Genomic DNA, 26,296 nt, shown 5'->3' on the forward strand with positions numbered 1-26,296 from the left:
ATTAACTATATGTGTTAATACAATAAATGCATTAATTTATTAATAAATAGAAATAAATTAGTCCCATATTACCCACAACATTATTTTTCATATTTTTCAGGTAATCAAGATACAAATTACTAATGAGATCGTTCCACTCTTTTTTTGTTCTCCATCTTGCAGACTGTGTGCCTTACACTTAGGGCACATTTCCATCTGGACTCACAGCATTTCATGTGGTCACTGGCTAGGTGCGGCCAGTGGCTGCCATGCTGGGGCTTTCGAAAGTTACAGTTATGTGGTTGTGTTTGGGGTGATTCCCTCTGCTGGGCTGGTGGACAGAGGAAGCGCAGAAGTGTGGGTTTGGGAGAGCATGTGGTGTCAGTGAGGTTCCTGGAGACAGGAGAGGACGAGGCTGTGGCATGTCTGTCCTGGCCGCCACAAGGACAGGGTGAGCCAAGTATACAGTTAGAGCTCAGCCAGCTGGAGCAGAGAGTCTGGCCGAGGCTAAATGGCGCAGGTGTGGCTCCTGGTCGCCCTGCTCACAACCCCCTTCCCAGGATAATAACATCTTAACAAGAAAAGCTCCCTGCAAATGAAGTTGGCAGCCAAGAGGATGGAGGGCAGCTCCCTCATGGGGAAGGTACTGGGGTGAGGCATGAGGGTGGTTTGAGGAAAGAACAAGGATGAAGCAGAATGGTGGCTGAGTGGGTGACAAGTAAAAGGGGGTACCAGGCCTGTATGCCTGAGGTGCTCCAGGAGTGGGGTCAGCCTATGATACCTCCTGTGGGCGCAGGTGCTGGAAGCTTCCAGGCCGTACCTGTGCTACCTGTGTACACCACCACCTGGAAGGAACCTGGATGGGGAGAAGGTGGTGTTCGTGTTCCCAGGGGCTTGTATGAACTGACGTGGGCTGCCAGCAATAGTGGGGTGTTGGAGAGTCAAGTTCATCCGGAGAGGGGTTGGGAGGGTGGGCAGCAATGCTGTAGAGAGACATGAACGAAAGGATGAAGGGGACGAGGCTGACATATACCTCACTCAGAAAAGAGGGCTGGGACTCTGCACTCCCAAGGCAGGAGGCTCGAGTTCAATCCCTGGTCAGGGAACTAGATCCTACATGCCGCAACTAACAGTTTGCATGCCACAGCTTAAGAGTCCACGTCGACTAAAAGACCCCACATGCAGCAACGAAGGACTGGTGCAGCCAAATAAAGAAGTATTTTTTAAAAAAGAAAAGATGATGCTAGATATGACTTCCACTTATTAGTTCCCCTCCTCCCAGGGGAAGGCAGGAGATTTGGCTTGTACTTCTGGCTTTCCCTTTGCTAGTGCAGGAGCCTTGGATAATGCATTTGGCCAGTCTGAGTGGGACTCAGTCTACTCATCTGTGAAATGGGACAACAGTTCCCATCATGAGGTCTGGGTGACATAATGACATGAAAACGACCAGCTGTAACAGAACCAGCTGGACTGGAGGCAGGCAGACACAGCAGGAGGTCTGGAGGTGAGTAATCTGCACCTACTGCCTACTCTCTCTCTGATGATGTTAAACAAGAAAAGTCTGTGGATAAAGAGAGTTTGGGGGATGAGAGTCTGTGTGGGGGAGGGGTGGGGGCACGTACCTCCGTGAACTCCACGTTGGCTGGATCCCCCAGGATGGAGCCGTCGGGTTGCTTGTAGCCAGCGTAGCGGATGAGTTGAGAGTTCCAAACACGGAAGTCGTGCTTGCCGTCGGTCCTCTGGGGAAATATGGTGATCGCAGATCTGTGGTGGAGAGAGGGGGACATTTGGCATCGGGGCTGGGCTTGCACTTTGGAGAAAGACTAAAAGAAGAGCTGCTCAGGTCCATGGTGCACAAGGCTCAGGGTAGATCCCCATCTGCTCTGAGGCCCCCAGGGCCCATGGAGCAGTTGTTGGAAGGGGTGGGACTTTGTTCTGTCCCTCCACTGACCACTAGGTGAGGAAGGGGGGAGGAAGGGATGCCCTGGGCCAGCTCACAGAAGGAAACAGAATGCTTCTCCAACTGGAGTCTTTTGAACAATCTTGACTTGGGCCATTTTTCCAGAAAGTTCTTTTGCAGCAGGTAATCCTCAGGGGGAGAAAAAATCATCAGACTCTGTTTCCTGTTAAGAACTTACCACTGATTCCCAGTTTCAGTCTTTCTTTTACCATCATTATTGCCCCAGTTGCTCACCCCCTCTACAGATTTATGATTAATAGGAGATCAACTTTCATTTGTACTGATATTTATTGACTTAAAAAAAGTGAAGACTGCCCCTGGCCTCACTCACCCAAACAGGCAACTGTGAGACCCTGTATTATTATTAAACTGTAGAAAGATGTTGTTGCCTGCAGAAGGCAGCTCACTGGAGCCCTGCCCTCTTTTTGTTAGAAGGGAGACCAGCAGTTTGGAGAGATGTTAATGATGCCTTATTCTCTTTGGCACCATCAGAAAGACTGAAAAATATGGAAAGGAGAGTAACTTTTTCACAAAGTGATTCAAAGTAAGGATTTCCCTGGTGGTCCAGTGGTTAAGATTCCATGTGCCCAAAGCAGGGGGCCTGGATTCAATCCCTGGTCAGGGAACTAGATTCCACATGCCACAACTAAGAGCCAGCATGGCCAAAAAAAAAAAAAAGAAAAAAAAAAAGATTGGTTTAGTGTTATCTCCTGTCAGGAGCTCTTGTTACTTGGACTCATTAGTTCCATCCATGGACCAAACCCAAGGCTATGGAAGCCATGCCCTGGCTTATGTCAACATGGGGGTGACATTGTAGGTCCAACTCCATGCTCACAGATCTGCTCCCATTCATATCGTGCCCTGGAGCCCTACTCCTGCTGCCTGCCTTGCGTGGAGTCCGTTTCTGCCGTCATGTACCTGATTTCAAGGCCCAACTCAAATCTGCCTTCTTCACACAGCATCACCTGTCTTTTCTGGTTCCTAGGCCCTCCTTTGTGAGCACATTTAGGTCTCGCTGTCTGCCCAAGATCCTATCTCATTTAATTCTGCAGGGAGTGGTGTGTCACACCTTGGGGTGAATCTGGAATCCAGGCTGAAGGCGAAGTCACAGAGAGCCAAAGACGCTCTTAAGAATCTCTTGGCAAGGGTGCCATATTGGAGACGAACACAGACTGAGTCAAATTGTCAGCATTTCCCTCCAGTGTTAAAACACATGGCTGTTTGGCTGAGCAGCAGATAACACATGTTTTTGTTTGTTTACATATATTTTAAAAGTATGTTTAGAAACTTCAGAATCACACGCAGTGGGATGGGATGCTTACTCTGTGCAAGAATGAGCCCAGAGGAAGACACGGGACAGCTTTACACCTCCCATCTCCCAAGTCTCCTGAGCTTGTCACAAAACGGCAAGTCAAATGCCCTTCCTGTTTAAATTTCATCTCTCTCCTTCCCTTCCTCCCACTTGCCTACCTTCCTCTCTTATTTTAGATTATTTCTATATATGGCATACATCCTCTTATGGCCTCTCATTGTGTCCAGATGTGTAGTTTAAAACTTGTTAAAAAAAAAAAAAGAATCAGCTGAATATTTCATCAATAGAAGATCTCATTTAGACCTCCACCAAAAGAAAATTGAAAAAAGTAAAGGTGCACTGTTTGGCCTCTGGTGACCCCTGTCCCAAATCACTCCATCACAGCATCATTTGAAAACTTTCAAAATAACTCACAAGCTCCTTGAGGCCAAGACCTTGGCTAGGCCATACTTTAACGCTTAGGATATGCAGTTGAGAGGGGTTCTTTGTTGTTCTCTGAGGGGCAAGGTCTTTTTGGGAAAATTTCTGAATACTAATTTCCCCAGCAGGCCTTAAATGACAGGCTCTTTTCCCACTGGTGGGCCCAGGCGGCAAACACAATTTCCTTCTCAAGGAAGAGACATGCCCAAGAAAAGCCATGCTTAATGCCAATAAGCCACTTCACGGATGAGCTCAGCATAGCCCAAGGGCTTGTGGGAATATCTTTGCAGTGGTCCTGTGCAGCCCCAAGGTGAGGCTGGTCCTCAGCTGCTGGGAACAGATGCAGGGGCAGGACTGAGGGAGTACGATTAACAAGTGTCACCGACTGTCTGCGGGGCCTCAGCTGTTCCTTCTCAGCTGCTCTTCTCCCAGCTGAGACTTGCCAGTGTGGAAGCCACCAGCTCACATCAGCGCCTGTCTGCTTTGGCCTGCACCCTGCAGCTTTGTTCTTGGTGGGAGGTAACAGAAGTCCCAGATGTGGCTCAGCTTGGTGAAACCAGAAATGGTGATCCCCACAGCAAAGGGAAAACACATTGCGTTTGAAACCCAGGGGACCTCGGGGTGGCTCTAGGCAAAAGAGCAGGTGCTGGTGAAAGCGGGTCACCACCAGCAAGGGGGTTTTGCTCTTCCTGGGAATCTGAAACTTCTCATTCTGCTTCCTCTAGAGGCTGATGTTAAACTGTGGGATGAACGTGACTGTGGTTGCTATACTTCTGCAAACCACAGGGGAGTCTGTGTCTCTCGGGAGAGAAGGCACATGGAGGTCAGAATGAGGAGGCCAGGCCACCTCTCCCCATGTGGCACTGGCCCCGAGGAAAGAGGGGGAGCATTTCCATGGCAGGGGAGCCAACTCCAGACTCAAGGGTCAACACCGTGGGGACGTCAGATTCCCTTTCCCCAAGCTGGTTGGCTCACCTGAGGTTCCCTTTGTTGGTGGCATACTTGATGTGGTTACAGATGTAGTTGAACATCCCGTGAGCAGTGGTACAGTCTCGGGCATCAAACACCTGTAAGGGGTACATTGTGGGAACGACTGCCTCCTCTTTCCCCATTCAGCCCTGCCCAGGGCAGCCCTCTCATTGGAGAAGCACCCAGAGCCCACCCCAGTTGCTGCCCCATTGGGGTTGTGAGCATTTCATTACTGAGCCTCCACCCTGTGTTTTATAGTATCTTTTTATAATCTAATAACCATGGGCTAATCAAACCAGGAAAAAAATCCCCTAAAAGTAGGCATGGGGTGTAAGTGAACATGGGAAAGGAATGCTGAGCAGAGGAGTGACTTGTAATGGACTGCCTGTATCTCCTGTGAGGTTGCTAGGGATTAGGGACTTTGTCACTTTGCCAACAAAGGTCCATATAGTCAAAGCTATGGCTTTTCCAGTAGTCATGTATGGGTGTGAGAGTTGAACCATAAGAAGGCTGAGGGCTGAAGAATCAGTGCTTTGAAATTGTGGTGCTGGAGAAGACTCTTGAGAGTCCCTTAGACAGCAAGGAGATCAAACCAGTCAATCCTAAAAGAAATCAACCTTGACTATTCATTGGAAAGACTGATGCTGAAGCTGAAGCTTCAGTACTTTGGCTGCCTGATGAGAACAGATGACTCATTGGAAAAGACCCTGATGCTGGGAAAGATTGAGGGCAAGAGAAGAGGACAACAGAGGATGAGATGGTTGGATGGCATCATCGACTCAATGGACGTGAGTTTGAGCAAACTCCGGGAGGTAATGAAAGACGGGGAAGCCTGACGTGCTGCAGTCCATAGAGTCACAAAGAGTCATATAAGACTTAGTGACTGAACAACACAACAGGGACTTAAAAATAAAACAAACAAAAATCAGACAAACTCTCTCTGAGACTGATAACTAATCTATCTCCAACTTACAAATATTCCCCAAGGGAAAAAAATCATATCAGGAGATGCAGAATCTAATGCTTTCAGGGAGTAAGCAAATAACATAAATAAGGAATGAGAGTAGGTGTAAGACAAAAGGGACGAATGGGGTCTGTGGTAACCTGGAGAGTATAAGCCCTACCTAGAGACGTCAAATTCAGGTTTTAAAAAAGATTGCTTTGGCTGAATAAAACATGACTACAAGCCAGATTTGGTCATGATCTGAGAATCTGGGACCCCATGATGACCACTTGATAGCTCTCCATGGTCACCAAGGGCCCTCGGTAGAAGCTGACCCCTTTTAAAGCTCATTTCCCCCGCACCAGCCCCCACCAAAGGGCTCTTCACAATATCTGAGCCTGACTGCCCACCTGCAGCTTGGACCACTGGATCCTGCCGACGCAGCGGGAGGCGTTCCGCCAGGCGTGCTTGGCCCCGTAGATGAGCTCTGTGTCCTTGAGCTGGTAGGTGCTGGTGGTTTCAATCTCTTTGTTCACCTCTTCCAGCCTCTCCATGTGGGCTTTGGAGCCGAACCTGAGGGAAGAGGGAAGGGACATGGGAGCATTAAATTTCTCTCCTCAATTAGAGGTTGGTGGAAGGAGTGAGCTATTACAGGAGGCCAGAAGCCACGGAGAGTCTGAATTGATATCCGGACATGATAGTTTGTGCATAAAGCAAAGGTTGGCAAATTCAAATGCCTCCACAGGTCCGAACATGGGACTGAACTGGCTGGGTGGGGACTGTGGCAAGCAGGCCAGCCCAAGACTAGTCCACAGAGGGCAGTCTCAACTCTGTTCCAGACCGCTGCTGTCTGACCGGGGGCCGGTACTGCCAGGTCTTCTTTCAAGAGAAACTGGGAATCTGATTTTTTAAGGGAACTCTTCCTGTTTCTAAACAAAATTTTAAATTTGTTTTTAATTAAATTCACTTTGAGAAAGTTAAAAAAATTCTTATGAAAAGTTGCAGGCTGACAAAAGGTATAGAAAATAATATAATGAACATCGGTATCCCAAGCCTGAGAAATCATTAATAAACAAGAAAATATTTTATAATTCCTTGGGGACTACTCCTTACCATAGCTCACTTTCTTTCCAGAAGTGGCTGCTATTTTGAATGTGGCATTTAGCATTCTTTTGCTTTTGTCTAGATTTTTGACACTTGTGCATTGGGTTGACCAAAAAGTTTGTTCAGGTTTTCTGATGTTATGGGAAAATGAATGAACTTTCTGGCCAGCCCAGTATATATCCCCCTAAATCATGTATAGTATTATTTTTATGAATGGTGCTGTCCTAAATCTATCTTCTATAATAGATACACTGTATCTAATTGAGTAGGATGTATCTATCTTTTCTTCCCTTTGCTCAAAGCTATTTGTGAGCTTCATTTCCATGAACACACAGAGCTTTCACTTGCTCATTTTCATAGCTGTATAATATTCCATTACAGAAACTGCCACAGTTCACTTACACATTCTCCTAACAATGGAGTTGAGGTCATTTCCAGCTGGTTGCTTAATTTCATTTTTTCCTATAATAACTATGCTTCAGTGAACATTCTTATGCTGACCTTCTTGTGAACAAGTGTGAGAGTTTCTTGAGGGAATATACCCAGGTGTGAAACTGCTTGAAGAGTTTCAAATTTAAGAGACACTCTTCAGGCTAAACAAAAACATTTCTAGGGGCCAGATCTGGCCCTTGTACATGATCAGGCTCAATTTTCCACCTTTGTGCACGGCGGGCAGAGGTGCTATGCTCAGTCTTGGTTCAACTGAGCAGAGTTGGACCTGAAGTCTTTGTACCCAGTACTGGGGCTCCCCAGTGTAGACATGAACTTGCCTTTTAATTGATGAGTAGTACTGATCAATGAACTCTTTGGCAAGAGGAAAGAGCTGTTCTTTTGTGCGGACGTCTTCAGGCTTTCGTATTTGCTGAGAAGGGAGCATGACAGACCCCATACAGATGTGCTCAGTGCATCCTGTTCCCTGGAAGGAAAAGAGGTTTGGGCCATTACTTAGCTTCACCCAAGTGTGGCATGTGTAGGGCTGAGGACTTGGCTCTGACATTCGTGGTAGAGTTTCCCTGGCCTTTAATTCCCAAAGTGAATTTCTCACATATCAGCTTCCAGTCACTGTTGTACCTGGTGATTAGCTCAGGTGAGGAAAAGATAACCACCATTTTAGCGTGTGTGTTAGTCACTGAGTCGTGTCCAACTCTTTGCGACCCCATGGACTGTAGTCCGTCAGGCTCCTTTGTCCATGGGATTCTCCACAGGCAAGAATACTGGAGTGGGTTGCCATTTCTTCTCCAGGGTATCTTCCTGACCTAGGTCTATCGAACCCAGGTCTCCTGCATTTCAGACAGACTCTTTCCCATCTGAGTCATATCTGAGTTAGGGGAAGCCCTAACCAGCATTTTAAGGTTCTGTAATTATTTGCTCTACTCAATGAGGTGGGGTGAGGAGAGGGGCTTTATGACTGTCATTCTCTGGGAATCAGAACCACTGATGTTGAATCTCTCAATATTTAAAAAAAAAATTTTTTTTTTTGGCTGCACCATGCGGCATGTAAGATCTTATAGTTGCCAACCAGGGATCAAACCCATGTCCCTTACACTGGAAGCATAGAGTCATAACCACTGGGCCATCAGGGGAGACCCCTCCCAACTATTTTTTGACCCCATTTTGATCAAGAAGGACTAATAGAGTGATTACAATAGCTCTTTTGAACAGGTCTATGGGATGTTGATTGCAGAAAATAGCCCCAATTCTTTCCCTCCATCTATTCATGCCCTTTACTATGTAACTTTACAGCAATTCTCATCAAGAGGAGAAGCCTGCTCCCTCTCCTTTTGGATCTGAGCTGGTCTGGGCCAACAGAAAATGGCAGAGGTGACATTGTGCCCATTCTGATTCTTACATGTTTCTGCTCATTCTCTCAGGACCCTGCATCCAGTGTATGGAGGAGACCAAGCTACCTTACTGGAGGCTGAGAGGCCCCATGGAACAGAGCTGACTTATCCCAGCCAAGGCCCTCCTAGCTCAGCCTGCCCAGAGCTGACCCCTCAGGATAATCACAGAAGCATGAGATCAGCAGAAGCATGAGAACCACCCTGCCAATCTGTAGGTCTTAGAAAATAATAGTAGTAGTTGCTTTAGGTCACTAATTTTGGGGTGGTTTGTTACACTGTGATAGCTAACTGATACAACATTCCTCCAAGTGTTAGTTGCTTAGTCATGCCCGACTCTTTGCGACCCCATGGACTACAGCCCACTAGGCTCCTCTGTCCATGGGATTTTCCAGGCAAGAATACTGGAGTGGGTTGCCATTTCCTTCTCCAGGAGATCTTCCCAACCCAGGGGTAGAACCTGGGTCTCCTGCACTGGAGGCAGATTCTTTACTGACTGAGCTATGAGGGAAGCCCACTTTCTACAATATAAAGAAACTGATTGATTGATTGACTTTAAAATACATAAAAATTTAGAGGACAGATTGATAACTAAGAAGAGTTTGTTCAAAACTCCATCAGTGGTTGGATTGTGAGATGTAAAAAGAATGTACTTAGGAGCAGCAATCCCCTTTTGGGTACAGGGGACAGAAATAACTAGTATTTGCACAGGTAAGTATCCACCAGTGGTTCTCAAACAGGGGTGGATTTCCCACCCAGGGGGCATCTAGTAATATCTGGAGACAGATTTGGTTGTCACAACCAGCATCTGGTGGGCACAGGTCAGGGGTGATGCTCAACATTCCACGATGCACAGGATGGTCCCCATAACGAGAATGATCCCATCCCATGCGTGGATATTGCTGGGGTTGAGAAAAGCCTGGTCTCCCGCCGTGCTGGGATACTCACCAACGTGCTCTTGAGGTGGAGGGTGTCAGAGAGAACCACGTCGGTCTCCCAGTTCTTGACCTTGAGGAAGCGAGGGCACTTGGAGGGGCTGCCATTCTTCGTGGGAGACTGTTTTCCCGAGGCAGGGGGCTGGAGGAGAGAATGAAGATGGCATATTAGGCACTGGAAGATTGTCTCCACTGGGGTGGGAAGAGGTGGTGTTCTTCCTGGACTCTGCCCCTAGTCACCACCTGTCTGTGACTCTCTGGGGTGGACACGTGCAAGGTGACTGGGACCTGGTCCCTCTCCTTATACAGAAGGAGGTGCCATGGAAGAAGGTCTCAGGATCTGTCCTGGGGAGAGGGGTCAGGAGCTCAAAAGCTGGTCTCTCTGGCCTCTAGGACAGGGTCTGGCACATAGCTGGGACTCAGTGAATGCTTGTTGAATGAATCAGTGACTGAAAGAACTATGGTAACAGCCCTCAGGGCTGAGGAATCAAACCTGAGGTTGGGTCAAGTTACTTGGATTTCTGGGCCATCCTGCCATAGTCCAAACTCACCATTTTGGGCAAATACTGGGAAAACAAGAAGTTTAAGTGAGAAAGGTTTGAAGCACAGCATGCTCAGTCATGTCTGACTCTTTGTGACCCCATGGCCTGTCCCGCCAGGCTCCTCTGTCCATGGGATTCTCCAGTCAAGCATCCTGAAGTGGGTAGCCATTCCCTTCTCCAGGGGATCTTCCTGACCCAGGGACTGCACTCTGGTTGCCTGCATTGGCAGGTGAATTCTTTACCACTGCACCACCTGGAAAGCCCTGGAAGCATAGAATACCTTCCTCCAATTTCAGGTTTCTGTTTTTCAAAAAGGCCAAGCATGTCCCTGCCTCAGGGCCTTTGCACATACTATCCTAGCCATCTTGCACATCGTCAGTCCCCCATCTGTCTTCACCTCTGTAAGCAAACTGCCCAGTAGGTGAGAGGGGAGAGGCCTGGCTGACACATATTGCCCATCCATTTTAAGCCTCACTGATAAGGATCACCTTCTGTTCTTAGGTATTTCTGAGTGGGCGTCTACCAGCCTGGAGAGAGGTGTGCTTGTGCATTAGACAGGCATCAGCAATTCTAAGGGAGAGGCATCAGGTATACCCTGATGCAACAGCTGAGCAAGGGAGGGGACGGGATGAAACAGTGTTGAGTGACACTCATGCCAAAGAGTAGCGCAGTGGGCAGTGACCTAGAGCCAGGGTATTCACACATTCAAACTGTATTTCTTGAGCATCTACTATGTGCTAGGCACTGCTAGGTGCCGGGGACACCAAGGTGAACAAAGCAGTCAGGATCCTTGTTATTCTGGAGCACTGTTTTTGGAGAAGTAGAGATAAATAATAAGTAATACATGGATGATATAATTTAAGGAGGTAATAAGAATATAATATAGAGAGAAGTAATGGTGAAAAAGTGGAATGGGGGAAAGGCACATGCAAAGGCCCTGAGCTAGGGATGAGCTTGTAAGTTTAAAGGACCAGCAAGGAGGCCAGTGTGGCTGAGGTGTTTGAGTGTGAATGAATACAAAGGAGATGAAGTCAGAAAGGGGGCAGGATCCACATCTCATCAGCATGGAGGTGCTCAGGCTGGTGAGAGAGCTATGAATTAGGACTGAATTGGGTTAAGTCTGGGACAGAAATCACAGAGAACCCTGAAGGACAACTACTGAAAACTAACATCCACTGAACACCCGCTATGTGCCAAGCAACAACCTTATCATGCCCATTTTACAGATGAGGAAACTGAGGCACAGAGAAGTTAACTAAGTTGAACAAGATCACAGAACTAATAAACTGGAGCCAGGAGTCAAATCCCGGCAGTCTGGCTTTCAAACCATGCCCTCCACTGTTTGACCACTCTGCCTCTTGGCCATCATGTACAATTCACTCACTCACTCATTCATTCATTCATTCACCCAGCACAGGTTTACTGAGTATCTCCTATGTTCCAGGCAAGTCAGTAAGGGCAAGGGCTATAGTAACAAACACAACAGACATGATCTGTGCCCTCATGGAGTTTATGTAGCCCAATGGGGATGATGATTAAATCAACTACTATAGTTGAATGAAATGGGTATCATAACATGGGATGTTGGCAGTGTGCAGGGGACTGTGAAGCACACAGAAGGGGCATCTGACCAGGGTCATTTGACTTCTAAGTCAAGGCCTGTTAATCAGGTAAAGAAGAGGGAGCAGAGTCTTGCTGGTAGAGAAGTGAGAGGCATAGCCACCTTTCTGCAAGTGGAGCTGTATGCTAAAGCATCTGTGCCACCATGTTGGATTTTGGGGAACGGGAGGCAAGTGGCAGCATGCCACCATTGAAGACTGCCAACACAGTGCAGGGAGCGAGAACAGAGAACAAAAGGAAGGTCCTGTGACTCATGATCCTCCAGGCCTGGTTGTCCCCAGTGGCTCCCATCTCAGCACTGGGTACCAACATCCACCCACCACCTGTGCACGCCACAGGAAGGAACTGTCCTGAACATCATCTTCTTTATCCCCCACACCCAGACCCCCCCTGACTGCCATCCATTTAGCCTTCTCAATAGCTCCAGAATCCTCATTCTCTCCATCTACTGTGTAGCCCTCTATCCAAGCTTCCACCATCTTTCATCTGGGTGATTGCAACAGCCTCCTAAATGTTAGCCACTCCTCATCATTGTTGGTGTCATTATTCTACTGCTAGTACAACTTGCAGTCCTATTACAACTGTGCTTGCGTGCTAAGCCACTTCAGTCATGTCCAATTCTTTGCAGCCCCCATGGACTACAGCCCACAAGACTCCTCTGTCCGTGGGGATTCTCCAGGCCAGAATACTGGAGTGGGTTGCCATGCCCTCCTCCAGGGCATCTTCCCGACCCAGGGATTGAACCCATGTCTTTTACGTCTCCTGCATTGGCAGGTGGGTTCTTTACCACTAGCGCCACCTGGGAAGCCCTGTTACGACTACTACTGCTTTAATTGTTACTACTGCACTATCACCCTGGGAGCAGGAGAAGGATTTGAATGAATTCTCCCCTCCATTCCCTATCTGCCCTTCTATCCCACTAAACTCTTAAGTTCTTTTACTTATGTCCCCACATGAAGCCATGTACAGACGACTCTACTTCCTTTGAAGGCCTGTCTAGACATCCTGAACTTCTTTATTTAGGATTCTATTTCTACTCCTGTCTCTCCCAGCAGATGTCCAGGTGATGGAGGTCGCCTCTAGGTGGGCCTTTGTGGTGACAAATTCCTCTGATCATGCCGGCAATCTGCATCCCTAGGAAAATAAAATCCTACCTTGTCCATATGGGAGGCACTGTAGCCATCCTTCCTAAATACTGGGCATCCATTAGCCAGTAAAGAAACTCTCTCTTGACACCCCAGAGTTTGAGGAGCAGCTGCAGTCCCAGAGTGGGGATAACAGACGTGGTGTTGGCATTTGGGGTCAGGCCCAGGGCCCGTGGGGGTGACAGAGGGGCAGAAGGCAGGGGTGGGGGGACCCTGACAAGGTGGGAGGAAGCCGGAAGTCTTCACAGGCAGGGCGGATGGAGCGAGATACAGGCAATCAAAGAGGCCATCTGTTGAGGGTCCAGATGTGCGAGGGGGGGTCATTACAAGACAACTAATTGGGGGCCCGGGCATGAGCCATGCCACTCTCCACCCCAGGCTGTGAAGGGCACACTTGAAACCAGGCATTAGGAGGCCTCTGGCAGGGCTGTTGTACTTGGGTTTTGATGTTTTAATTAGCCAGCAGTAATATTAGATGACTCAGGAGGGGACAAACGGGGAGATTAATATAGCAGTCGGGGGCCTGGCGTGGGGGATGCAAATGACTTTTCTGAGTGGGGACTGAAGTGCTTGGTCTAAAAACTCAGGATAGTGGCACTCGTGGGTTGTTAGGCTGGCGACATGGCACAAGCAGACTTGGGAACAGAGTGTGTTCTTCCCTAGATTTGTGTTCAGGGTAGACAATGGAAACTTTTCAGGTGGTGGGAGACACTGACTCGACTTCAGTGGGTTCAACAGGAGGAATCCTCGGTGCCTGCTTCTAAATTTGCAAAGTAGGCTCTGAGCTCCTGGGCGTTTCAAAGGCTTTGTCAACACCTCTTCACTCTGGGAGTCTTTAGAGAGGTCCTGGGGAAATGGAAGGAAATGATCTTGCAGCCCAAGAGGAGATAGCAGGTGAGGTGTTGTCAGCCTTGGGCTCTGAGCCAGGAATTCAGCTTGTAGGATCACTGGCAACTTGATTTCCACACCCCCTCCATGCCTCCCTTCTTTCTCTCTTTCAGCAAATACACAATGAGTACCTACCGTGTGCTATGGACTTGTGTTCGAGGCTCTACCGCGATCCCCACTCTCTTGGCAGCAGCATCTTACAGCGGCATGCTCTGAAGCAGGGGTTTGCAGACAGCGGCCCATGGGCCACATCTGGTCTACCCTCTCTTTTGGTATAGCCCATGGGCTAAGAATGGTTTTCCCATTTTAAACTTGTTGAATAAAACAGTCAAAAGAAGGATAATGCTCCACGACATGTGAAAGTTATATGATGCTTGAATTTTAGTGTCTGTAAATAGAGTTTTATTGACACCCAGCTACCGTCATTTGTTTCCATATTGTCTATGGCTGCTTTTGAGATACAGTGGCAGAGTGGGGGTAGTTGAGATGAAGATTCAGATGGAATGGCCCACAAAGTCACATATATTTCCTATTGCCGCCTTTCCAGGAAAACTTTGCAGACTTCTGATCAAAAGGATTGAATTCCAGTGGCTGAAAGCTAACCTATCTTACTTAAGTCTCCATTAACTTAAACATTATCTGTTTTATATATGTGAAAGTGAAAGTGTTAGTTACTCAGTGGTGTCTGACTCTTTGCAACCCCATGGACAGAGGAGCCTGGCAGGCTACAGTCCATGGGATTTTCCAGGCAAGAATACTGGAGAGGGCTGCCATTCCCTTCTCCAAGAAATCTTTCCGACTCAGGAATCAAACCTGCATCTCTTATGTCTCCTGTATTGACAGACGGGTTCTTTACCAATAGTGTATATATGTCAATCCCAATCTCCCAATTCCTCCCATCCCTTTTTCCCCTTGGTATCCAGACATTTGTTCTTTACATCTGTGTCTCTATTTCTGCTTTGCAAATGAGATCATCTCTATAATTTTCTAGATTCCACATATATGTGTTAATATATGATATTTGTTTTTTCCTTTCTGACTTACTTCACTTTGTATGACAGTCTCCAGCTAGGTCCATTCACATTTCTACAAATGACCCCATTTCATTCCTTTTTATGGCTGAGTAATATTCCATTGTATGTGTGTGTGTGTGTGTGTGTGTGTGTGTATCATATCTTCTTTATACATATATCTTTATAGATGTTTGCATATAGATACCACTTTTTGCTGACACATCATTCACTTTGCTCTATCTCTAGTGCCAAGCTGGAGAAGGCAATGGCACCCCACTCTAGAACTCCTGCCTGGAAAATCCCATGGACGGAGGAGCCTGGTAGGCTGCAGTCCATGGGGTCGCTGAGTCGGACACGACTGAGCAACTTCACTTTCACTTTTCACTTTCATGTATTGGAGAAGGAAATGGCACCCCACTCCAGTGTTCTTGCCTGGAGAATCCCAGGGACAGGGGAGCCTGGTGGGCTGCTGTCTATGGGGTCTCACAGAGTCGGACACGACTGAAGTGACTTAGCAGCAGCAGCAGCAGTGCCAAGCACACACTACCTGTTCAACAAACATTTGAGGTCTGCTATGGACTGAACTGTATCCTCTCAAATTCATATGTTGAAGCTCCAACTCCCATTGTGACATATTTGGAGATAGGGCTTTTAGAAGGTAATTATGGTTAAATGAGGTCACAAGGGTGGGCCCCTAGTCTTACAGGATTAGTGGTCTTATATGAATAGGAAGAGACATCCATTTCTCTGAGTGCACAGGCTGTTTAAGGACACAGTGAAGGTGGCTGTCTGCAAGCCAGGAAGAGAGCCCTCACCAAATGTGACCACTTTGGTACCCTGACTTTGGATCTCTACCCTCCATAACTGTGAGAAATAATTTTCTATTGTTTAAGCTGCTGGGTCTGTGGTCTATTATTGTGGCAGCCTGAGCTATTTCATATAAGACCTAAATGTATTTCTAAATTGTGTAGTCCCTTAAATGTTAAGCTGAAAGCTTTGACCTTGAATGAGTAGACAGTGAGAACCCCTGAAGCTGCCTGGTGAAGAGGGTGGCCTTATCAAAGCCATTTTAGGAAATACATGAGTGCAAGGACTGTAGGAGGGAGAGGGTGAAGGCTGAGAGACCCAGGAGGGAGCTGCTGCACCAGTGCAGTTGAGAGGCCAGGAGAGTGGAAAACACAGCAGCAGTAGCAGATGACAGGAAGGGAGGAGATGGGAGTTGGGATGTCAGGAGCAGGACAAGAGCTCTGTGGCTTGAGAGGATGGGAGAGAAAAGAACAAGTCAACACTGATGCAGAGGTTTTCCATCTGGGTAAGTGGGAGGATGTGAGGCTTTTAGCAGAAGTTGGGAAGTAAGGAGCTAAGGTGAGGGGAATGTGGAGGGAGGATTTAAGGCTGGAAGATATACACTAGACATCAGAATCTTGGTGCAGGCACCCTGTCCTTCAATCGCGGGCAGGAGGGTCACAATGAAATCAGGACAAGAGCTTGACAGAAGGGAAGAAGGGAGGTACCTGTGCACCACAGAACATCTTAGGATGTCCCTCCAATTCATATCTTGATGTCCTAACCCCCAGAATCTCCAAATGTGACCTTATTTGGAGTCTTTAAAGAAGCAATTAAGTTAAAATGAGGTCGTTAAAGTGGCCCTAATCCAATATGACTTGTGTCCTTACACAAAGGGGGAAATTAGGAGACAGACGTGTACACCAGGAGAACGCCACATGAACATGAAGACCATCACCTACGAGCCAAGGAGAGGAGCCTGGAGCAGAACCTTTGCTCACAGCCCTCAGAGGGAACGAACTCTGTAGCCACTTTGATCTCAGACTTTTGGGTTTCCAGACTCAGACAATAAATTCTGATTGTTGAAGCCACACAGTTTATGGTGCTTCCTCTAGAAAACAGCTCGAAGAGATGAATCCAGGAGCTGAGGCCCAAACCTGTTCAAAGCGAGCCAGTTCTTATTTCTTTCTCTGTTGGTACTAGCGCCAGCTCCTCCCTCTGAGGCCTGCAGCAACTTGCCCTGCTTGGCTTGCTGTAAAATGAGGGCAGCACGTTGGGGCTGAGCTGGGCAGCGGGCCATCCACACCAGGGGCCAGATGCCACACACCATGCCACAGCTCCTTCGCTGCAGCTCCAGGCAGTGCTGCTCCAATCTGTGGGTACCACCTTTTAGAGCAGCAAGTGTAATTTTTAGGAGCTGCGTCAGCTCAGGTTCTAGAACCACAGGCCTGCAAACCAGCAGGTATGCACCCATCCATGCAATTAAAAAATTGCTACTTATAAAACTTAACCAACAGTGTTAAGTACACTGGAGTATAATTTCCTTGTAGTGTATTCAAAGCATGATTTCTAAAGTGATTCATTCTTTATAATAACTCCACAGAAGCTTGAAATTGCTTATTCTTCACCCCTCTTCTCTTTCCCCCCTATTCAATGGTCCATGTTCTCTATGGAGGATGGTTACAGAAGGGAGTGCTTGGGAGTCAGACTCATCATGGTCTGGGTTCACAGACAAGAGCCTCCGGAGATGAGGATTTTTGTTTGTTTGTTTTGGCCATCCTGTGGCATGCAGGATCTTAGTTCCTCAACCAGGGAGTGAACTCATGCCCCTAACAGTAGAAGCACTGGGTCTTAACCACTGGATCCAAGGGGTCTTTAAGTTAGACTGTTGATGCTTTCTCCAAATGAGGTGATGCTTACAGTCATGATGACCTCATGAGAGAATTCGATTATTAGACAACTTTAAACCTGATCCCATTACCAGATCAGAATGTATATGTGCACTATGAATATAATTTTGAGAAATCCTGTGAGTATCTCAGGGCCCATCCCTCTTATATTGCATTGTACTATGTGTGTTTATTAAAAGCATTAAACTGCTAAATGTAAATATTTAAAATGCATGGCAGAAATAGAGACAGAGATGTAGAGAACAAACTTATGGATACCATGGGGAGCGGGGGGCATGGGATAAATTAGGAGATTGGGATTGATGTATATACACTACTATGTACAGCACATATAATTAATGAGACCCTACTGTATAAACCCTACTCAATGCTCTGTGGTGACCTAAATGGGCAGGAAATTAAAAAAAGAGGGGATACATGTATACATAGAGCTTTGTTGTACAGCAGAAACTAACACAGCATTGTAAGGCAACTCTACCCCCCCAAAATTTTTTTTTAATTATAAAAAATGCACAACAAGCTTTGTGATTAATGTTTCAGACTTTTTACCTTTTAAAACATCCCGGGACCCTCAGAAAATAGAAGTGGGTTGTGGCTCTGTGGGGCTCTGAGAGTCTTCGTGTGAAGGGAGTTTTGACAACTGATATCCATTTGTAAAGAGAGGAAGAAAAAAATGGCTTTGATTAAGGGGAAGAATCTGAATATGGTTCGAAGCCATGAATGAGCATCCAGAGTGCTATCACTGATTCCCGAACCAGAATGCCATTGTCCTTCTCGGACAACACTCAGACAGTCTGCGTTGAATATGCACGCTCAGTCACTCAGTCGTGTCCAACTCTGCGACTCCGTGGACTGTAGCCCACCAGACTCCTCGTCCATGGCATTTCCCAGGCAAGAACACTGGAATGGGTTGCCATTCCTTCTCCACAGGACCTTTCAGACCCAGGGATGGAACCTGGGTCTCATGCATCTCCTGGATTGGCAGGCAGATTCTTTACCACTGCGCCATCTGGGAAGCCCCTGCACTGAATATGCCCACTGTTAAAATAAACAGTTAGCAAAATATGTGGAAATTCCAGCAGGGCTGAACCCAAACACCCGTCAATTCAGGCCCTACTTCCTGGTTCCACCCTGCCTCTGACGGAAACAGGTAGAAGGACATGGAAGGCTGGTCCCCTGACTAAATGACCTGCAACGACCCTGGAGGTCACTGGGTAGGTGATGGTCCAGGTGGAGGGATGTGAAATATCAGCAAGACTGGGATTCTGCCACTGGGAACTGAGGGACTCTGTTCAATATAAATTCCTGGAAAGCATCCTTTGTGCCTATTTGAGGGTGCTCCAGGAACCCTCAAACAGGTGGAGGAAGGGGTGGAACATGCTTTGTGGAAAATCTGACCTGAATGTCTTACTTCAGCCATGAGCCAGATCAAGGCCAAGGATACCTGGCCAGATACAGTTGGGGGCAGAAAAGTGCTTAATCGCAGCTTCTAGTAGGGATTGGGACACTTTCTCACAGAGAGAAATGAAGTTCAAAATAGAGGAGGTTTCTCAAGTACTTAGAGACAGGCTTAGGGCAGGGATCAGTGAGCAGGCGCCCCCAAGGAGGCAACGTAAATGCAGCCAACAGAATCTGCTGGAGCCAGGCAGGGGGCACTCTGCGTGGAATGTCCGCGCATGATCCTACAGAACCCTAAATATCACGGTGTGCTGACTACCATGTATGTGGCTGTGCCTGGAGCTTGTCTAGGGAGCGGGAGTTTCTGGACACTGAGACAAATATGTCTCAGTTCTGAACTAATGTCTAGGTTCTGAACTCGAGGGCTGTGATTTCAATTTCATTTTGAGTGACATTTATTAAATGCCTATTGTGTGCCTCCTCTAGGCTAGGCCACTGTGTACCCACCGGTTCGTGGACTCCTCCTGGTAACCCATTTTTCAGATGAGGAAATGGAGGCTCTGAGATGTAAAGTGACTGTCCCTAAATTAACAACTGACAGGCCACAGAGCTGGGCATGGGCTCCAGGCCCTCGAAGTTCCCATTTTTTTCCCCCATGCAGGTCTTTACTGCTTCCCTCCTCTGCATACTCCTAGAGTCTGGCCCCGGAAGATAAAGACCAAATGCTACATTGATCTGAATGATTGACAAGGATGATGATGTCGCCATAAAGGGAAAGAGGTGTGCCTTTGCCACCAAGACTCAGCGGGTGGTCACCTTCCCTTTCTGGGCCATAAGGGTGTCACCTGCAAAATGGGGCAGTGCTTCTTGCCCTGTCAGCCTCACAGGAGCAATATAACCATTAGCAACACTCCTTTACCTAAATACACAGTATGATGCCTAGATCAGCAATATGATAATCAGCTAAACAACGACAATAACAATAATGAACTTTTGGGGGAAGCACTTATTTTGCGCAAGGCCTTGTAGAGTTGAGAGTGGGCTGTAGATCTCTATGGCCTGGGTTCAAGTCCCATCTTGCCCACTTACTAGTCAAGTGACCTGCCTCAAGCTATTAAACTCTCTGGGCCTCAGTTTATTCATCTGTAAAATGGGAGCAGTAACAGTACTCCATTGGGTTGGGTTGGAGATTAAATGAGATTGTGGATCTAAACTGCTTGGCACAATGTCTGCCATCGCTTAACACATATTATTTCTTATCACGAACAGCAGATGCAATTGTTTCGTATGGTATCTTCTTCCTCACAACTCCACGAGCCTATTATCCACTATGAGCTTCAGTGTGGATGCTAATCAGCTGTTTGACCAAGGTCACCAGGAGGAGGAGACCAAACCTGGGTTGACCCCTGAGCTGAGATCGTGCCCCCAGTGCTGTGAGTGAGCCCAGGGATTAGAACGGCCGCACCCCCACAAGGTGGTATTGTTGTCAGCGTTATTGTTATTTTTATCCTGACATCATTAGCGTGCAGTGAGTCAGGGCTGACTTAAAGCTTCCCTGAAGCATGCTGGGTTGTCGCTGAGAAGCAGAGGGTTGGAATGGTTTGCCTTCATCCAGACACAGCCTGGAGGGGTCTGGCTGCCTGCTTTCGGTCTTCAGCAAAGCCAGCAGCACTGGCCACTTGGGATGCTTGCTCCTGAAGAGAGGGGCCCTGGACACCTCTGACCCTCTGAAGACTGGGAACCCATAAGCACTCCCCTTTATGCCTTATAGTTTGGAGCTCTGCAGAGAGGCTAGTGGAGGAGGCTGATACTTCCCTGGAAGGAGGGAAAAGCTTCTCAACAGATTTTGACATTTTGAAAGGCAACAAGCCCTATGTCCCCAGGGGTGAGGAAATGCCAGGTTGCTGATGAGGTGGTGGGGATGGGGTGGGCAGGGAGATTTCAAAATGAAAATCATCTCTCTTGACTATCTGGCTGCCTTTGTCAGCAAGAGGCTGGAGAGAGGGGCAATGGGCTAAGCAAGAAAGAAGAACCCAAATGGAAATGCCACTTCCCCCAGACCGAGGGAGGACCCCTCACACTCACTAAGGGTTGGATGGATACTTAATTTGTATCTGAAAATAGACATTCTACCTGCAAGCATGACACAGTTCCACTCCTACAGTTCCACTCCTTAGGAAAGCAAATCAGGCAGGCAAGAGAAATAGGTGCTTAATAAGAAAGGAAGCAGAGAAGGGCTTGAGTCAAATCCTAAGGTTTTGTGGGAAGAATGAACAAATAGCACCTTCTTACTAATCTAGGGGAACATTTCCACTTAGGAGGGTTATTATGTATGGGGCTTTTAGAATGGTGTCAAAACTCAAAGTATCTCAGGTGGAATTAGCACCAAAGACAACCTCAGCAATCAAATAATAATCCTTAGTAAGAAAAAGAAACATAGTTTGTCAGCCCTCGCGGTTTCTTTGAAAACTGTAATGCTTTCCCCAACTTTCTTCTAGGCAAACTCCTACATGATCTTCAAAACCCAGATCAAAATGTCACCTCTTCTGGTAAATCTTTTCTTATACCTGCTGAGGTATTTACGGCCTCATAGTGTCTTGTGCCCCTCTCTATTTTAGGATTAACTGCACTGTCCATGTGTGTATCTCCCCACATTCATCTGTGAAGGTCTTTAGGGCAGGGAGGGCAAAGTTTGCTCACCTATGCTTCTACCCCAGAGTTGTGTACATGGCAGTATTGAGTGACTATCTATTTGTGCGATGGGTGAATGGATTCATTCTATCCACCAGTGCAGGCCAGATACAACTTGTCAGGGGATGTTAAAGATATGCATCACCAAGTCATTCACACACTATGTTCTAGTGACCAGGGATTTGAGTCTCACTGGCTCTACCCACTGCTGACCCAAGCTATCAGCAAGAGAGATGACCACTAGGTATAGACGTGCATCCCAGATTTCTGAGGCTAACTTAAGAGAAGGTGCTTTTACGGCTGAATTTCTGTTGAATCTGGACAAACAAGAGTATCAGGGAGAATGGGGCAGACCATAATATTCCTTCAGGGACCTAACAGTTGTCTGAGTCAGGAAGTCCTTTCTCATGTCTAGCCTGCATCTCTCCCACTTTCCCTGGGCTCTGTTGTCTTTTGCCAAGTCTTTGCAGGGAAAATGCAGACCAGCTGCTCTTCCACCAGCTCCTGTTGGCAGGTAGTAGCTGGGCCTCTCTTTGTGTTATTAACAATGCTACCCCCTCCCTGGATGTCTAAAAAATCAGCAAATGTGGGTTACAACTGGACAGAAGGGAGCCAATTCCAGGCGCTGCAGGTAAAGTGGCTTTGAGCAGACAGAGAAGAGGCGGAACATAGGAGCTAGTCTTTCAGGCCAGAAAGAAACCCATTGGGTTTTCTACTAATTTGCTTCGCCTGGGAAATGTTTCTGAGCCCTGTGGCTGTGGAGGTGTCTAGCAGGAGGTCGCCGAGCTGTTTGCTTAGCTCTGGGACTTCAATATAACTGAGCACTTGGGTCTCTGCTTCCTTTTCGCTCTATTTCTGAGAGGCATTTGGAAAATTGAGTCTCAGACAGCAGAGCCTGGATAATCTCACAGGCCAGTGATTTTGAAGCTTATTTTGGGTCACAGACTAACAGCAACGTTACTCCTTGATAACGGTCAAGGAGTAAGTCCAAGCACTGCTGGTCTGTATGTCAGGAGCTCCCATGTCTAAAACTGTTTGGCCGTCTTAACCTCAGGAAGACTATCTTTTTCCCCTTTCTCCAGCACCCTTTCTCCTCCACAGAAATGGGAGTTTCCATTTTAGAGGCAGCCTTAAGGCAAGTTCTCAGTGCCTCCCCCTAATTGCTATGGACTGAATGTTTATGTCCCCCCCTTCCACCAAATTCATCAGTTGAAACTTAACCTTTATGTGATGGTATGTGGAGGTGGGGCCTTTGGGAGATGATGAAGTGATGAGGCTGGGGCACTCATGAATGGGATTAGTGCCCTCATAAAAGAGATCCAGAGAGAGCCTTTGCTCTTCTGCCATGTGAGAGCACAGTCATAAGAAAGCGGTCTACGAGCCAGGAAGCAGGTCTGCACCGAATGTCAGATCTACTGGTGCCAGCCTCCAGAACAGTGACAAACACGTTTCTGTCGTTTATGAGCCACCCAGTCTATGGTATTCTGTTATAGCAGCCCAGACAGACTAAGACACTGATCATTTCATCATGATGCCCCACAAAGGTCCCTGGGCCTATTAACCCCCCTGTCCTGTCCTCAGTATTTAGTCCTACTACTCAGGCTTGAAGTCCAAGGTTATATTTTTCAACTGGTCACTGTCTGACCAAGGTGAAAGGAAATAGTCATCAGACTGCAATGGCTCAGATTTCAGCAGGACATTAAGGGTCTTTCTGGTGGGGTCAAGGCCTCCTCTGCTTCTTCCCTACAGCACAGATCTTAGGAGTTACTGCAGGCCAGCGATGATAAACTCTGATACCTAGAGCAGGTAGGTAAGGCAAATCAGTAAAGCCAGCTGGGTAATCTTGAGACAGAACACTTGGTTGCATATCAAACACATAAGAATATTCTTTATTCTTACAAAACATTGAAATCTTTCTCATCTTCCCTGAAATGTGTGAATCTCTTGGTCCATATCTACCTACCACTTATCCTAACTATTATAAGAAAACCAACAGTGCTAATGTTATGATAAATGACAATGAACAGTTGGTGGTAATGAGAGGGGCATACTGGAGAGTGGTGGGGATTGGGGCAAACTGGCGAGTCCCTGCCCTGTGTAGTGGGGGCAGCGGTTACTCAGTCTGGGCAGACTATTTCCCCATAAGAATATAGGCTCAATGTGGTCAGATTGTTCATATTCGTAAGAGAAGTTGCAAATATGATAGTTAACATAAAAAATTGAAAGACTGGCATAAATTCAAAATATAAATATAAGTTATCTATAGGACAATATAGTGCAAACCTAACAAATCATGTCTACAGCCTGGATCTGGCCTGAGTCTGCCTCTCTCTGCCCTCCTTTGTCTTGGGAGGGTTTGCATTATGGCAACACCCTTTACTTTCAATTGAGAAAATATGAAGAAAACTCAAGATCTATTTGTTCACTTAATCATTGATGGATAACAATAGTCCTCACACTCACAATATGACCTGGATTTTTGAGGACAGCGTAATAGAAAACTAAAATTGTGCCTTGTCCACCAAACATTCCTAGGTGTCATTGTAGGAGACAGAGTGCTTGGCCACTGGCATCATGGGTCTGGCCTACTATTGCATCCCTGATGTCCTTCTCCTGGCCAGCCATTGGCAGCTAAGGAAAGCAAGTTCCACTGACGCTCTGGAATGTACCATTCTCCCCCATGAAGCTACGCATAGAGGCTACGGGTCACTGCTTACATGGGTTGGTGGTGAAAAGTGCTGTCCAAAGACTAAGCATTGAAAGAACGAGCTTGGCAACCCAGCCTGTGCCATCCAAGGCTTGAAGTGGGTGGAGGGAAGGAAGAAGATGGCCATTCCAGTAGTACTTTGCTGCAGTGCAGGGGAGGGGTGGAAAATTCACATGCTTCACCAGGGTTGCTCTGTTACCTGCCTGGGCAGGTGAGAAACAGGCTCTGCTAATCTCTAGCCAGATCCAGACATTCTCAGGAAACCATATTGACTCTGTTGTCAAAACCCTCCTCAGCAAATTGGCAAAGACTGAAAAGTCTGGTAACACTCCAAGCTGGGAAGGCTGGGGGGAAATAGTCATTCTCCTACTTATCAGATAGGAATGGTGCAACCTCTGTGGTGAGCAATCTGGCCATTTCTGTCCAAGTCACAACTGTATATGACCTTTGACTCAACAACTGCTTCTAGGAATTTATTCTTTTGATAAGCCCACCCATCTGCCAATGAGGTATTTGCACAAGGTCATTCATTATAGTGATGTCGTGGCAAAATATTGGTGATGGGCCATGTGTTCATTTTGGAGGCCTGGTTCAATAAATATGGCAGAGCCATAAAAGGGAATATTATGCAGCCACGAAAAAAGAACCAGGACTCTCTTCACCTACTAATCAGGACTAGTCTCCAAGACACATTGATATATGAAAGAACAAGGTACAAAACAATGCAGGCATATGGTGGAGATATTGTGGGTTCATTTCTGGACCAATAGTAATCCAACAAATATCACAATAAAGTGAGTCACATAAGCTTTTTGGCTTCCCAGTGCATATAAAGGTTACATGCATTTTTATACTGTACTATGTGTGTGTGCATCTTAAGTCGCTTCAGTAGTATCTGACTCTCTGTGACCCTATGGACTGTAACCCACCAGGCTCCTCTGTCCATGAGACTCTCCAGCCAAGAATACTGGACTAGGTTGCCATACCCTCCTCCAGGGGATCTTCCCAACCCAGGGATCAAACCTGCATCTCTTACATCTCCTGCATTGGCAGGCGGGTTGTTTACCACTAGCGCCACGTGGGAAGCCCATTCTGTACTTCTTATGCTGTAGTCTATATGCTGTGCAATAACCTTGTGTCTAAAAATGCACATACTTTAGCTTAAAAATAATGCAGTTGGAAGAATGGCACCAACAGACTTGCTCAATGCAGGGTTGCCACAAACCTTCAATTCATACACACACACAGACACACACACACAAATAATACATGTAATAAAATGAAGTGCAATAGCATGAGGTTTTCCTATATGTGTGATGTGTTCTCATCTGTATAAAAACATATGATAATAATGTGTATGTATTTGTTTGTCTATGCATAAAATATTGCTAAAAGGACTACAAAAATGATGAATAATGAATACTGCTTGCCTCTGGGGAGTGAAGCTATGTGGCTGGGATGCGGGAATGAGAAGAAGCTTTTACCATCTATCTTTTTTACCTTCTAAATTCAGAATCACGTGAATATCTTTCCCGGTAGAAACAATGAAAATTTGAAAACTGGCAAGCTAGCAAAGAAAACCCACCAAATCAAAGCCCAAAGCCACAGTCCAGGGTAAGTGCTGCTAGCCTCAGCCCCCATGCCATTTCTCCAGCCACAAAGGCTGGTTTTTTCCCCAAGGTGGCTTGGCACTTGTCTTCCCAAGAACATTCAGGGAACCGTGGAGTGTGGGTACCAGGCTGACACCGCCACATACCTGCTCCTTCTCTGAGTACGGGTTGTTGAGGACGACGGGCATGTTGCCCTTCCCCCACAGATCATTGAAGACTCGATCGTTCTCCACGCCGAGGGGCAGAGGTTTATGTGATTTGCCGTCCAGGTCTCTGAAAGGCAAGGCGGGAGAGGTTGAGGAAGACGTGACATCTGGAGTGACCGGCTGGTCACCCTGGTCTGAAAGCCCTGAGTCCGTGACGAACCCTCAGGGTTTCACCCACATGACCCTCCATGTAGCCAAGGAGCTTTGGGTCCACAGCCTGCTGCTTCGCAGGATCAAGCGTGAAGGTGAGCTCAACTGACTTGGCACCCACGGCTGGCACATACCCATTGTGCGGAGACAGTTTCAGGATGACTGTGACA

General features: G+C 47.0%; 1 protein-coding gene across 1 annotated transcript in view; it reads right to left on the reverse strand.

Moving 5' to 3' along the window:
• NOS1 (nitric oxide synthase 1) overlaps window positions 1-26,296 on the reverse strand; it is a 192,328-nt gene that overhangs the window by 52,652 nt on the left and 113,380 nt on the right. Inside the window, exons 3-8 of the mRNA XM_061141872.1 lie at window positions 25,917-26,043; window positions 9,474-9,602; window positions 7,458-7,603; window positions 5,994-6,156; window positions 4,647-4,738; window positions 1,602-1,743 (exon numbers count right to left, since the gene is read on the reverse strand). Coding sequence (XP_060997855.1) covers window positions 1,602-1,743; window positions 4,647-4,738; window positions 5,994-6,156; window positions 7,458-7,603; window positions 9,474-9,602; window positions 25,917-26,043 — 799 coding nt within the window. The remainder of the gene's footprint in view (window positions 1-1,601; window positions 1,744-4,646; window positions 4,739-5,993; window positions 6,157-7,457; window positions 7,604-9,473; window positions 9,603-25,916; window positions 26,044-26,296) is intronic.

The sequence above is a fragment of the Dama dama genome, chromosome 5, assembly GCF_033118175.1.
Source record: "Dama dama isolate Ldn47 chromosome 5, ASM3311817v1, whole genome shotgun sequence".
NCBI lineage: Eukaryota > Metazoa > Chordata > Mammalia > Artiodactyla > Cervidae > Dama > Dama dama.